Source organism: Botryllus schlosseri, chromosome 8, assembly GCF_051294905.1.
Source record: "Botryllus schlosseri isolate E-star chromosome 8, Bs_hap1, whole genome shotgun sequence".
Taxonomy (NCBI): Eukaryota; Metazoa; Chordata; class Ascidiacea; order Stolidobranchia; family Styelidae; genus Botryllus; species Botryllus schlosseri.
The window spans coordinates 4227968-4243206 of record NC_137243.1 but is presented as its reverse complement, the minus strand read 5'-3'; the positions used below and the strand labels follow the sequence as shown (position 1 = coordinate 4243206).

The 15239-nt window shown below is 40.7% G+C and overlaps 1 protein-coding gene across 1 annotated transcript; it reads left to right on the top strand.

The window, feature by feature from the left end:
- Nucleotides 1-1236: 1236 nt before the first annotated feature.
- Nucleotides 1237-14949, top strand: LOC145444280 (cytochrome P450 1B1-like). The gene is made up of 5 exons (XM_080322224.1): nucleotides 1237-2656; nucleotides 8406-8492; nucleotides 8554-8630; nucleotides 10146-10409; nucleotides 12783-14949. Exons 1-5 carry the CDS (start codon nucleotides 2006-2008, stop codon nucleotides 13336-13338), a joined length of 1635 nt encoding a protein of 544 aa, XP_080178350.1. The 5' UTR covers nucleotides 1237-2005; the 3' UTR covers nucleotides 13339-14949.
- The last annotated feature ends 290 nt before the right edge of the window (nucleotides 14950-15239 follow it).

Below are 15239 nucleotides of genomic sequence, written 5' to 3'. Positions count from 1 at the left end.
ATTCTGAAAGCACAAATTATATCGAAGTTGGCTGAATGATTGCAGATTAGCGTAAGAGTTCGTCAGGCTATTGAAAGTTAAGATGTAAGAACCACTGCCTCATTTCGAGTATCGCGTGACCTTTTCACCCCACTGTCTCGGCAACGTGATGAGAATGTCTATGGTTAGTGTGAAGCGATGAACACCAAGTGTTATAAAAGGTTCGCTGTAAAACGAACGCGAACTTGCACTTGTACTCATACGTATTACAGCACGTGATTTCACAATGCTGTCTGATTTGTCTGTGTAAGTAAGTAATAGTAACGGAGTATAGCAATAGTCATTAAGTCATGATTAGGGCAAGTTTTTGTTGCACTAAAAATTTGAGAAAGTTGTATTTAATTTTGAAAAAAGTTGCAGTAGAAAGTTGCATTCATAATTTTTGTTCAATTAGTAGGGTATGGGATACCCGAAAGGTTCCGTTGTTTAATCTAGTTCCTGCAGAGCTGTCAAATTTGTCACTTTGCCATTTCACGAACATTCTGGCGGGACCGCCTAAAAATTACATCTTTTCCCAGTACACAGCAAGACAATTACACAATGCGGGAATTTTCCCCATAAAAGCCAAACAGCATAGCGATAACTTTCTCCTATTAAAACAAGTCAAGTAACGCACCCCAAACCCCCTAGGTCTGCAAACTTGACCCAAGGCGTTCCAGAAAAACTCACACTTGGCGACTTTAACAATATTCAATAGTCTTAGAAAGGTGACTCAGTGAAAATTTTATTTTCGGTGGTCTCGCCTGGGCGTTCGTGGAATGGGAAACTATCTCAAATTTAATCGACAGAATTAATAACGCGATCTATTTACATATTGTTCGGCCACGGTCGTGCTTGGCAGGGGTAGTTGAACTTCTTGCTTGCAAACCATTGTGTCATAAATAGTGAGAAACAGCTAACCCATCATATAGCTCTTTGTTATGCAAATCAAAGAGAATAGAACCATACTATAAATAGTTTATCTTTATAGCATGTTTTTAAATCATTCCTTTACGTTTTTACGCAATATTTGATAAAAGTTGCAGTAAAAATTGGGTATGAAAAATTGGGAAAAGTTGCAAAAAGTTGCACTATAAAATCCCTTCAAACAGCTTAAAACATCATAGTCCATAGATTCTGAGTATCTACGAAAATGTCGGAATCTGTAAAAAAAGTTACAAAAACTTGCCCTAGTCATTATTTAGAGTTGCGATTGGTATCGTTTGAGAGATGTCATAAAACGAATATGTGATCGGAGCGAAATGTTCCGTCATGATCTTATACTGACATGCCGGTACGTTTAACTAGATCTGGGGTTAGGTTTTGGCCGATACGCGTCGCTCATTGGCATCCACTAATGCTGGGCTGCCTAGAAAATATTCGGAGACAATAGGAACAATTTTGCACATGTGCGTTGCGATGTCTCTGCCACGGCGTTCGTGAGCTTATATTTCATTGACGCCGCCGGCGAATGTTGCGTATGAGTGTTGTCAGTGTACCTACCGTGTTCGGTAATTTAATAATGATACATTGACAGGTTACCTTCCAGAATGCATGATACCAAGCTCCGCAAAATCTGCACATTCGAACATTTCACGTGCGACGCCCGTTCTTCAATCATTTCTTTTGACACGACTTTTTTTGAGTTGTCAAAACACCAATAAATGTCTCAAAGCAGTATCGGAAACGGAAATATTTATGAATATGATGATGTATACCAACCCAAGCATATCATTCTCTCATAGCTCACCACGACGTCGGTTCAGTTGGATATACGCGGGTGTATGAAAGCGTTGCGTTGTCATATGCAGTACGTAGCTAGTTATTTTACGGAAAGTTGAACTATATTATTGTTACATTTTGGATTTATATTTTAGATCTAGAAGTAGCCGCGTCGCGGGGGCTATAGCTAGCACAGGCCTGCATATTTAGGCAATGTATCATAGCCCTCACGTTGTCTGCTTCGAAAGAAAATCCAAGTCCTGCAATGATTGACCTCGGGGTTTTCCTCGTGACGTTCACAATAGCCTGCATCATTCTTAACATCATGAAAAATCGGAATAACGGTGACACCCGCAAAGCGAGAATACTTGATCCTGAATACGAGGCTGGTAGGACCGCGCCGGGTCCGTGGTCGCTCCCGATCGTCGGTAATGCCCCGTTTTTAGGAGAGGCCCCGCACTTGACTTTTGACAAGATGGCGAAGAAGTATGGTCCGATTTTTCAAATAAAGATCGGAACTGTGCCAGTGATCGTGCTCAACGATATAGATACGATCAAAGCCGCTTTGAGCAAACAGAAGGATATATTTTCCGGGAGGCCACAGTTTTCGTCGTATAAACTTGTCTCTCTCGGTCTTGGGGCAGTTTTCAATGATATCACCACCATCGGTGCGGACTGGCGAAACCGAAAGAACAAAATGCTCCGACACATCCACAATTACGCCGCCTCAGTCGACAGCAGGCTTTCGATTGCGAAGCATATCTGGGAGGAAATCGACTACATGACGATGGCGCTGGAGAAACAGTGTCAGGAATCCGACACCGGATTTGTAGACCCTGAACAAGTAGTGCGGGTGTCAGTCGGAAACGCAGTGTGCGCTATGTGTTTCGGGAGGAGATATCGGGTTGATAATGCGGTAAGCATCGATTTATCTTGACACCAATTTACATTGCCATAGTCAACATCGCGGGGCGTTTCCCCAGGGGACGTAGCCGACATAGCGTACATTTGTATGATATTTTTAGCGATTTCAACAGTGTGTGAGGGGTCACAAGGAGTGGTGTAAAGGGGTCATGAATTGCCGCTGATCAATAATCTATTGTGAATACGCGAGAGCAGTGCTTTTCAACCTTTTTGAGCTCCATTCGCACTTTTTTTGTAAAATAAATTTCATTCGCACAACCTATTCCAAAATTGTTATAGAATAAGAAGATGAAGATACTTAACAACATTTGTTGAGATGTGCAACAAATTGGCTACTATTTATCTTAAGCTATCAAGAGTCTCATTAAAAAGGCAACTTTTTTCGCTCGTCTTGATTTCAACTATTTCATTAAAACCCTTATCGACCAAACAAATTGTTGGGTTTTGTGAACGTCTACCAGTACTTGGATGGCCAGGTCTTGAAATCTGTTCTGCACTCCTATCCAAAATACAGCGTATCTTTGGCGAGTGAAAAATGCTTGCTGGCAGTAATCGTTTTTGAGAGCTGACACAAAGGCCCCGGAGGCTCCAGTTTATCGGAAGGGTGAAAAATCCACATGTTTGTGTTGAGGCTTTTGCCTTATGTCTTAGAACATTAGGTGCAAAACGATCATGAGAGTAGGCACATTGATTAGAGCTCGCTACCTTATGATACGTTGCTCCAACTTCTGTCTCGCGAGTATACGGGAGGAGCAAATAAACTCACGATACTGTGTGTTCTGCTCTTTAGCTCAATCTAACTTAAGAATTCATCACAGTTTAATAACCGTAAAGCATCTTTTACACTACCACCAAAATCTCAATTTTTGTGGCATCTCGCGACCCGAGCCTCACCCATGAAAAGGAATTCATTTTTAACGTTACAGTTGTATGCTACGATTTTACAGAGATGCATGACATACAGAACGCGCACACCACAATTCTACCCAACACAGCTCTACAAAACATGTCTGACGCACGCGATTTTAAATTATAGGGCGAATTATATTCATCTGCATGTCGCAGTTGTACTACTGTCTACGGATCATACCCATATCGAAAGGTTTGGCCATCCAACATCATTAGTTTTTAGACCAAGGTTCTGTCGCCGCTTATGTTTCTGGCCTCGCATCTTATCAGCGGTTTGTTGGCCAAAACTTTACGTCTTCATGTGCCCCGACGCAAAAAGGGTTGGCCTCGAAATGAATGAGTCTCATATACCTGAACTCGCTCGTTACATACCCGTACACTAGTAACAAGTGTAACATACCAGCCATGTTTTCCAAACATATCTTATCATGAATTATCATGATAAAGTCATATTTTCTGCGTGTCTCGCTTGTTGGCTATACAGTACCCAACAGTGATCCTTGGATATGTAAAAACTATAGCAGGATTTTTAGCAGATAGCAGACATCGTGTCGACCCAAAATTACACCCTTTGCCGTCTATACTTAACCCTTGAAAGGGTAATATTTTACGTTACGGTAACTTTCAAATGTGAGTCTGTAATGATGGTCATTTTTTCAGCCTGTCGCAAGCTCAGACGTGCTGATATACTGTATGTCTCCCACTACACCAGCTTCCAAACCAGGCTTTTGGTTACGTAATAATTATAGTGCGAAAATATTAATTCACCACGGCTTGTGAGAGCTACGATTATGGTGCGTCGCAAGTGAAACAAGTTTACAATTGCGTCGCCCCTACAAAGTTTACACTGCCCTTGAATTTCCTATTAGGTTTATTTGAATCATTCCACGTTACAAAAATAACCAATTATTCACGTTTTTCATTCGCACTTGATCCGGATTTTCATTCGCACTGTTCGCACCACCTTCGTCATTCGCACTGCAATTTTTTTCATTCGCACTAGTGCGAACCGTCACACAGGTTGAAAAGCACTGCGCGAGAGCATTGTTCTGGAAAATCGACAGAAATAGGCGTTATATTCCAGAGGCAAATAACGTTAGAATAGATTCGAGGAATTTATATTGCAGTACCAAGTTGCTGTCTTTTGTGTTTAGGCTTGTACGCCAACATAGATTTAAGAACACAAGCCCTTCAAAAATCTCGACGTTACAGTTAATCTCCTTAGCGGTCGCAGAAAATCTTTGGCCGAGGTGAAATTTATGCCGCACGGTAAACCGTTACGTAAGTAGGATTTTCTGTATACCCGGGCCTTTGTGACTATACACAACTATCTTTATTGTGGTAATCCTGTGTCAATAGCGATTCACATCTATTGTGAAAACAACACGGCCTCTGTTATAGGTGTTAGTACTTTCGCCTCATAAGTCGAGTGGCGAATATTTCAGAAAGGTGCATATATAACGTATACAACATATCTGCATATACAACACTGATTCCAGAATGAAGTGTGTTCGTTAGAGTTGTTCAAAAATAACTCTTCTCATAAAATTTTACTGGCTATTCGATAAAATTTTTAGATTGGCTAAAATAAAATGCACACCACATTTTGCTCAATTTCAACCTGTAGCGGCAAAGCTACTGGAGTTAGATTATTTTTAATTCAATATAAAAAATAAAATAAATATTCAGATTTTATGGGCAACCACATGGAATTGATAGGTTGTATGCATAACTATTTTGACTCGATTGCACTCTGTACAAGAGCAGTTATTGATGTTCAAAATTTTGGATTTTAAATAATAGTATTTACGGTGTTTTTTATATTGAATATAATATTCTCTAATTCCTATAGCATCGCTGCTACACGCTTTTTAGCCACCCTAACAATTTTATTGAATAGCCAGTAAAATTTGAACAAAAAAGTTATTTTTGAACAACCCTAATCTTCATTGTTCTATCATAGAAAATTTCCTATCATTAATTTTTCACTGAATACATCATTGAAGGCTGTTTCCAAAATTTCGGTGCAATCCTGTTGATTACATGCGTCTGCAAGCGACCCTGATTTTTCGCCACATATATCGCACCAAACTCCCAACGCATGGGGTTTTGCATGGACCGACGCGTTCGAACTACATACATATGGAAGGGGGTGGGTGGTTTCGATGACCTCGCGATGCACAGCTGCAAAAAAGCCTGCAAATATCATACTCCTTCCGCATACCGCACGTGTCTGTGCTGCATGTGAATCGCGCAAATCTTAATATAGAAACAGCGCGTAGTCCAGCATAGGAAGGTTGCCATTCGCATACCGCATTCACAGCGAATTTATCATAAGTCTGCATTTCACGAATGAAAATAATCTAGGCCTATTTGTCTTACGCATCAACATGCAAATAAATGATTGAGTATTACAGCACGTTATCTATTTCTAAATTCGTAGCAGAATTTCATGAATAAATTTTCATAAAACTCGGTGAATTGCCATGTGGGCCGTAACTATTTAAGTAATGTTTCAAAATTTCTTGCAAGAAATAATCAGTGATCCTGTTCATCAAGTTGTCCGTCTCGAAAGCAAAATGTTGCGCTATACAAGATGCTGCGTAAGTACTCGCAGTTAAGTCAGGGATATTCCTTATTCCTCGTGAGATTCGGACGGGCTTTTTGTTCGAATCTCTCTCTACACATGCCGAAGCGCCATTGTGCTGAAATTAAAACCTCTGAGGTCGTGTGAATGCGACATGAACACATTGTCCTATATGGATACGTGGGTAACGTGGACACGTGATATTCACCTTGAAACACGATACGGTCAACTATATGGAACAGCAGCCAGCAGGCCTAAATATATGATGCTATATATAAATCGTCTGGAAATTTCTGGCAACGGCGGGACCTATGCTACCGCCCAGAAAGCTGCTCATTTACGCGATAAAAAGCGATATGGCAGCGCAGGGTTTAGAATAATGACATTTTTCATGTTTTTCATCGATATCGCGTTGAATGGCACTTATCAAGATGGTCTCGCGTTCTCGGAATTATCCCGTCTATTTCCGGACAACGACACAGCTCAGATGCAAGTGCGTCTCAAGGGCTGTCTAGTTCGAAGAATGTCAACTTCACGGTACACCGATATCGCAGAATACGTCAATACCTATAATAAAGGCACGGGCGCAATGCCCGTGCTGATAAAGGGATACTTTACCCCTCATTTCCGAAGCACTATTTCGCGAAGCCCATAAAATAACGCCATTCGATACCGCCAATAATGCGTAACGGTGCTACCAGAATGCGTGGAATGAAAGGTGATGTCACAATCCAAATGTAACGGAGTTATTTTCATCCTATTCAAATGCGTAAAAGAAATCATGATTCTCGGCAATATAGCTCTTTATCAGCGTCTTAAGGTTCGAGACCAGAATATGGCATATATCCGAAACAGCATTGTGACTTTCATCAATTCACATTTATACCAGCTGAAAATAATGGATTTATTCAAATTTCAAATTGCTTTCGGACTGGTTTTTGGAATGCTGTCTGCTCGCTTCGGTATCACAATAAGGCCTGGGTTATGGAAGTAGAAACATTAGCAATTGTGCGAATAATAATTTGGTCTGGCGCGAAATCACACTGAAAAGCAAACAAAACGCTGTTGCATGATTATATCACACAGACAAGTTTGGCAAGTTATTTGTCAACTACCACAAATGATCCCGACGGAATGCAGGCAACTGGGACGTCGTACATCGGGATGTAGCATTTATCTGTAATCCCATGGATATTGCAAATTCCGCAATGATATGGGAAATGTGGGAGCTAGATTTATTGGGGAAATGGCAGTTTCTCTAAAACATTTGATAAGATCGATACCTTTACGTAGTTCACTTATCGGAATTCTTCATCTGCGGATAAAGTAACAGATATATCGGCTCTTTTACATTCCAAAAAATATCCGCAGGACGCGCAGGAAGCTTTGGGACAATATTCGGGAAGTTAAAATCGTTGTGAAAGACCAAAATCTATACATTCTACACTCAGTCACAATTCAGAGGAAAGAACTCGTATGTTCGTATTCCAAAATTTTCTGCCAGTGTTAATAAATATTCGCTGATTTGAATATTTTCTTATCGATCGCCATGGGGATAAGGTTTTCTTGAACCTCGTGTCGCTTGTTCGACACTAAATCAATATTTAATTTATGTTATATTTAGAGGCATATTTAGGGTCGCAAACGCACGCACGAATCAGCGCGTCATTCGGTGACAAATATAGGACATATATTTAGACCGATAACGACTTTGCAAATACAAATAATAAATTAGAATACTTTCGGTAATTTTCACTATAGTTTTCTAGCCGTTTCAAAATATGAAATGCCGATGTGACTTTATAACCCCCAAAACTAACCCAAGATCTCTAACCATAACTTTAACCCAGATTCTCAAATGTCACATGCTTATATCCATGGATCGATGTGACGTGTATGGAGATAATATACTGCTAAAGACACAGTGCAAGACTTAGAAAGCCTCACAAGGCTATATCTGCAACTTCCTTCTTTAGCGGCATATGAACATCATGGCCTGATCGTGTGTATGCAATATGCATATCACGACTCGGTATATATGCCACAAAAAAATCAAGGAAGAACATCCTATTCCTACATGGAAATATTACATGTACAATAAAAATGTATAGCGAGTGAGTTATGGTAACCTTGTGTGTTTTACGATGGACTCATAATTCGGGTTTTTAGTCATAAGGAACCTCTATACAGATAAGGATAACTACTGCACTACAAAGACCCATAACGAATTCCACTTGCTTTTCAGCAATTCGTTCAATTGCTGAGCATGAATCGCGAATTCGGATTGGTGCTTAGTGCCGGAAGTCGAATCGACGTCATGCCGTGGATCAAAGTAAATTAGCAATGCCACCGGAGTATTTGCAGTTCCTCACTGATCAAACTTTTATCGACAGATCTTCCCGGCCTACAAAAAAGCCGCCCGAGATTTCGAAGGTCTTTGTTCGCGAATGGAAACGTGGGTTTTAGACAAGTGAGTGCTAATTTTGCATCAGCTTTTACGACTCGAAACACAGCCAGAACTTCCATATTTCTGTAATAATCGCAATTAGTACAGTTTGCGATAAAGGAACACTTTGAAACGCCAACCAAAATGGCCTCTATTGGCAAAGTGCCTGGATAAATTGATAGTTAATGATATTTTGTTCTGGTAGTGCGATTCGTCGCCGGTTAAATCAATGCGTAAATATATTCTAACCGTTTTGGCCCATGGTTGATTTTAGAAATGGTACAGATGGCATAGGACTATTTCCATGTTTCTGAACAAAATCTACATTGCATTTATCACTGATTCTGTATAAGAAGCGCAGTTCGCAATCCGTTATTTTATATGCAATAATCCATGCATGGTTGGATATGATTAGATTGCATTGTATTATACCATACCACATATGCGTGCCACGTGCCTAAAAGACTTAAAAGTTCAATGATCCCATTCATCAATGTCATAAACACCTCGGATCACGTGGCTTCACTTAATCGCTATCGGCGAATCAAGTCGCTGTTGCCATAAGTTTCGTCGCATACGTAACTTGCATTTAGTTCCGAGAAATGACACCAGAAACCGAAAATACGCCGCACACACCAGTTCATTTGTGACTTAATTGCGATGGTCTGCACAGCAAATTATCTCGTATATAAACCGCTGTTGGCATGTCGAATAGGATGAGGTCTAGTTTAATCGGATTGAAGCCAAATAAGCCATTGGATAACTTCTTCCGGTGTGAAGACCGAAGGAGAGTTGACTAATGACTGCATGTGATCTATTACACTGACACCGCACCGGTTAAGGTTATAGTTGGTCAATCGAAGTAGCCTATAGGAGAAATCCTCATTGCGACGAGGCAAAAATGTGATTTACGAGCGAGGGCCCAAACTGTTTCGCGTAGGACGGAACATGAGCTGTGTGAAAAATAGACCTACTCGAATGGGACTGCTTTAAAAATAGATTCGAGTGATATATCACCTCGTCTTGGTCCTACCAACATCGCCAGAAACATTGGGTGTAACGGAAGAAACTGAAAGACGTGTTTTGTCGTAAAAATAGCTGAGATTGGCAAAGTGGGGTTCTTTGGCTAGCGGATGTGACCAGTTCATTCATGAAAACCTAATAGACGCAATCCGTAAACTTGGATAACTAGATAATTCTAGTTGTCTAATTAGAATAATTAGAGGGAATTGCCAGTAATCCAATTATAATCGAATTTGTGAAATGTTGCTACGCCCTAATCTAATTTCTGGTTATCATTAAAATGCAACAAAAGAACTGTATAGTGCGAAACGAGTCAAGTTTGGTGTACAAAAATTTGCCATTCCCGCGGTTATGAGAATGATCTCAGATTTAATATGAACTGAACCTCATTTTCTCGTATTTCTTTTTAATTAGGAATTTAATTCAATTTCTAAGTTTTTGGTGAATTCAACAATTCTAATTTCAATCCAATTTTGAAAAGAAGAAACTTTTGTAATTGTACAACTGTGCTCGCAGGGTAACGGAGAACACAAAGACATACACGCCGGGCAAACTCCGAAATCTGATCGACGCGCTTACGGAAGGCGAGATTCTTGAATACCAGAAAAACAAAGGCAAGGAGCAAATCGACGACATCCCAAATATCGAAGACATGGAACATGTCCCGGTCACGGACCGAATTGATTACAGGGTCCTGTCGGCCATCGTGAACGATGTCTTCGGCGCCGGCCAGGATACTTTATCAAGCGCTTTTCTCTTTATTTTACACTATATGATAAGGTGAGACTTCTTCAATATCCGTAACTCGTAACTAATAGAGCCGTACACAATGATTGAATCTGAAACGAGGAATAATTCTAATGATTCGAGGCGAGTACGGACAGATGATTTATTTGAGTACTGAAATTATACACTCCTTGTTACTATAAGAGGGGCTGTAAATAAAGGCTGTGTATATAAAGGCTGTAAATCTCGATTGGTCGGGTCGCATCATAGAAAACATGTAGTACAACTAGGGTTGCATTTAAAACAAATAGTTGTATAAAACGATTTGTTTAAAACATGTTTTAAACAGTGTTTTAAACAAAGGCCTTTTTAAAAATAAAATGTTTTTTTTTAAAAATAGTATAATTATGCCATAATTGTGTAAAGACTTTCCAAAAACATGTTGCATGAGTCTATACGGACGATTACCACCCGATAGAGCCGACGTATACGATATGGGATGGTTGGAACCCTCAAAATAATCGGTTCAACAGCTATAGTACGTATAGATATCTCGCCAAAGGAGCTATATTTACCCTACATTTTCAATCGCCAATGTCAATCCACTATGACATCACAATTGATTATTCGTGACGTCATGGCAAAAAAACATGTTTTAAACAAAAACCTTGTTTTAAGCATGTTTATTTTAAATTTATTTTTGTTTTAACTGCAATCCTGAGTACAACGCTACGCACGTTATTGAAAACGACATATCTGTGGATTGCAATCAACCCACAGCATTGTCAAAAAGTGCCATAGGTATACGGACGAAAACATATCAAATACTCTTCAACTTGATGTATAATTCTGGCATTATATTCTTTGTGGTCGCATAAAAAGTACATAATGGAACTTACCACGTCTTCCTTACTGTTTTGACGTGATGATGAGTCGTAACGATCAAACTGCACATTCGTGACTGTTCATTTCAGTTTCAAACTAAGGTTGTATCCCGGCATGACGCAACTTGCAAGTATTTTCGCCACGAACCCGACGGCTCTCAGCCTGACATCTTACCATGTTTCGGCGATCGTTGTTCGCAATTTGGCATATCGTGTTAGGTCAAGAACGTAGATATCATCCTGATTACCATGTCCTTCGTTGGCTGTCGAAAGTAGGCCACGACTTCAACGCATAAAAGCCGGATTCAGATGACTGATTTCTTACATGTTGCTGGTCCCTGTGTTGGCCGATGGATGCTCATGCTCATTATATACAACCATGGCCTACAACACATACACAACCCGTACGAAAGTATTTCACGCGATGCAAAAAAACGCGTCTGCGTTATAAGCACCCATTTACGTGATCAAACATATGATTTGAATTTATAATTTGCTTGTAACATCGTTAAATTGGGAAAGTGTGGGACCGACTGGAACGTGGCTTCCTATATATATAAGATAAAATTCAGAATCTAGTAGTCCTCTCCTACCTCTGATACCACTTTCGAGTGCATCTTGCCGGTATTTAATTCATGTATCAACATAATATGCGTCTATAAACTTTTAGACAAATCACCTTCCTCGCGATGATTACAAACTCCTACTTTTACAGCTTGGTTATTTTTTTGGATTCGAATGAAACGTGTCCGTTAGAGCTACTAGTTTGGCTAACTTTTGAAAACAGAGCTTGTTTTCTTCTGTCAGCTTTTGAAGATGAGGGAAACGTGCGGTTTGCTTGTCAAAGCAACAAGATAATTCCTACTAAAATAGCTTACAGTAAGCAAAATCGTTGAGTCACTGCTGCCAACCGAGGGCAAGCTCAGTACGTCTTTCGCAACCCTACAGATATATTTTTACAAATTTATATCAAGGTTTAGTACACTTATGAACTTAGGAAAGTTCTCTAGAGATCAGAAAGTGTTGCTAACCTTTCAAATGTATGCTTTCGCTAACGATCAAAGCGGTTCAAGTAACATTATGACACTGCCCCTCGAGGTATGTAACCAACGCGATAAGTTGAAATGCCGCCTACCTATCTCGCGTATCTTGGAATTACCAAAATAGAACCGCTGATCCTCAGAAGTTTGTTGCATAGACAGATGTCAGTACCGTAACGAACCGCGTAACACCGCTCCTCTACCCATAGTGACGTAAGAAAACGAATTACTGAAAAACACGACGACAATCGGAAGCGTCCTTGTTCGTCACTCGGACGAATAATAGTATCTTTTCACGTAAGATGGTGGAGTGTTTATGCTGCAGTGGAATTTCTACCTCAAAATCGCTGATCCCACGAGAACTATTCATTACGCGTCTTCTCCGCTATATATTGTGTCGCTCCTAATTTTTTTTTCGTTGGTAGTTGTTGGCTCTCTTCAGTTAATAAAATCCTTAGATGCTATATGTAGCTTAGGTATTCATAAGATGCACCCTTTTTCAGATTCCCCGAAGTTCAACAACGCATGCGGCAAGACGTGTACAACGTAACCGGGTACGAACGTCTACCGGATATATCCGACCGCAAAAACTTACCTTACCTGGAAGCGGTGTTTCACGAAGTGATGCGTCACTCCAGTTTCGTGGCCGTAACAATTCCGCACCGGACGCTGGCCAACACGGTGCTGAAAGGCTACAAAGTCCCCAAGGACACGCTGGTGTTCATTAACCAGTACTCCGCGAACAGAGACGATTCGGTATGGGAAGACCCATACACTTTCGACCCGGAACGATTTCTCAAATACGTTGGCGGGAGATGTCAGCTGGACCCGATCAAAGTTAACAGATACATGATATTCTCGACTGGCAGCCGCAAATGTCCGGGCGACGAGCTGTCCAAAATTTGGATCACAATCGCGATGGCTTCGATTCTGTATAAATGCGAACTTCTGCCCGATCCCGACAACCCGCCAACCGACGCGATATGTTACGGTTTAACTATGAAGCCGCGCAATTTGCGCATTAAACTGAGAAGAATTAAAGTGGGCGTCGACACTTGAGAAAAAAGCCCTGTCAAAACTGAAGCGTCTAACAGTAATAGCGATACTAATTTATCTACAAAGATCCAACGTATCGCCAAAAACAGCTGCGCTGAGCAAAGTTGTCGATCAACAATGCATAATTTCTGGAAATATGAGCCGAAAAGATCGCAATAGTCGGCAAAGCGGCAGTACTTTAACTGTCATGCCCAATAGAATACATGGAGTACAGCTATCACCAAAAATCATACTTACAATAACGCTGGCGCGCAACGCGCATCCACTGCGACAGAACATGCGATTTATATGACGTCACACAGGCTGAAAATTATCATGTGACCGGATATACACAGGTTACATTATGCAAGGACTATTAAGTAGTAGACGAGGTGCGCGGAAACTCCATCCTATCTGTAAACTAGCATCCGCATTCCTGGGATGCTCAGCGTTATATGCAAACTGTATAGATCTGAAGAATGATTACAAATAGCCTACCTCTCCTGTATTAGTGGTACACGGTGCTATTTCATGTCAAGGCGAACGATGGGTATCAAATGCATTCCTCAAACCAAATGCGCCATATTATGTACAAACGAAAGCCTGATTGAATAATCAGCGTAGCATGCTTATTGCTAATTCCTAATTTACATTCTCCAATGTTGGTGTGAAGTGCGAATGGTTCGCGTCCTCTTTGGTTGCATTTCCTTGTAACATTCAACTCAAAGTGTAGTGCATATGTTACTCCATATACGCTGCTGAATAGGCAATTAGGCATACACAGTTTGGCGTGTAACTCCCAATGCCACGAGTCTGGGACAGGAACTCACATGCTGAAATGAATCATATTCGTCGTTTCCTTACTCTACAAGAGACAGGCCGTACGGCAACGAACGCGATGCGCTACACGCCGGCAGTGTCAACGAAACTTAGCATAGATCAGTGATTCTAAACATTTTGTATTCGTCATTCTATTTTCCATTCGGCAACGTACCTTCGAAGGATATTTGGGCGGTCTGCGGAAATTTGAAGTACCATTCATATCCAAACCTAGACGATGCTGGAGCACAATGATTATAGATTACTAATCCGCAGATAGTATTCTACAGTCTGATGGACGAATGAGCAGCAACCCGTCAAGTCTAACACCCCGTTTAAAATTGGCTACTACATCTCTTCTGGTTTAAGAACCACTGACATAACGTAACAATGTTGTGTGCCTGTAAAATATCATCCGAAATGAAACCCGGCATTATTGCCGAACCGAGATATTTCTTTATCGTGCCTTATCATGCACGTTTCATTTTATGGCTCATTGCTTCGGGCATTATATCGTCATAATTGCTCGTTTCTACGCTCGCAGGGCCCAAAACACTACCAAGTCGCCCACACGTAATGCATGTTCGATGCAGAATGCGATAAACTCACCCGGAACACGGCACCTCTTCTTACCTTACATGATTTACTGGCGTCGTTACTATTTAAGGTATTTAAGGGAGAATTGTGTTATAAATAAATGTTACGAGTACGATACGTTCTTCACATAATTGTTGATTTCTTGCCTTTTCATTTCTAATCTTCTTTAGTTTTGCTTGTGTTGCCTTAACATAACAAGTCTTTTCTAGACATTGGAAATTCTCGCATTGTGTAAGGACCTCGTCAGAGAAGTTAGTTCACACGCCCGTTGTTATATGTTATATTCGTCACGGTCGCGGCCACAGACAACAATGGCGGGGTATAAACCTCTAGACGGCCAACGCAGAGATAATTCGATACTCAGGACTGTGCAACTCGCAAGCGTAGCGTGTAGGGCTAGACAAAATCGAGTACCGAAGTGATTCGATTCTGAATAGGGTATTAGGGGTCGAGTCGTGTATTCGAATGTTCGTGAGACCATAAAAGTATAGAAAATGTGGGAAGTCCAA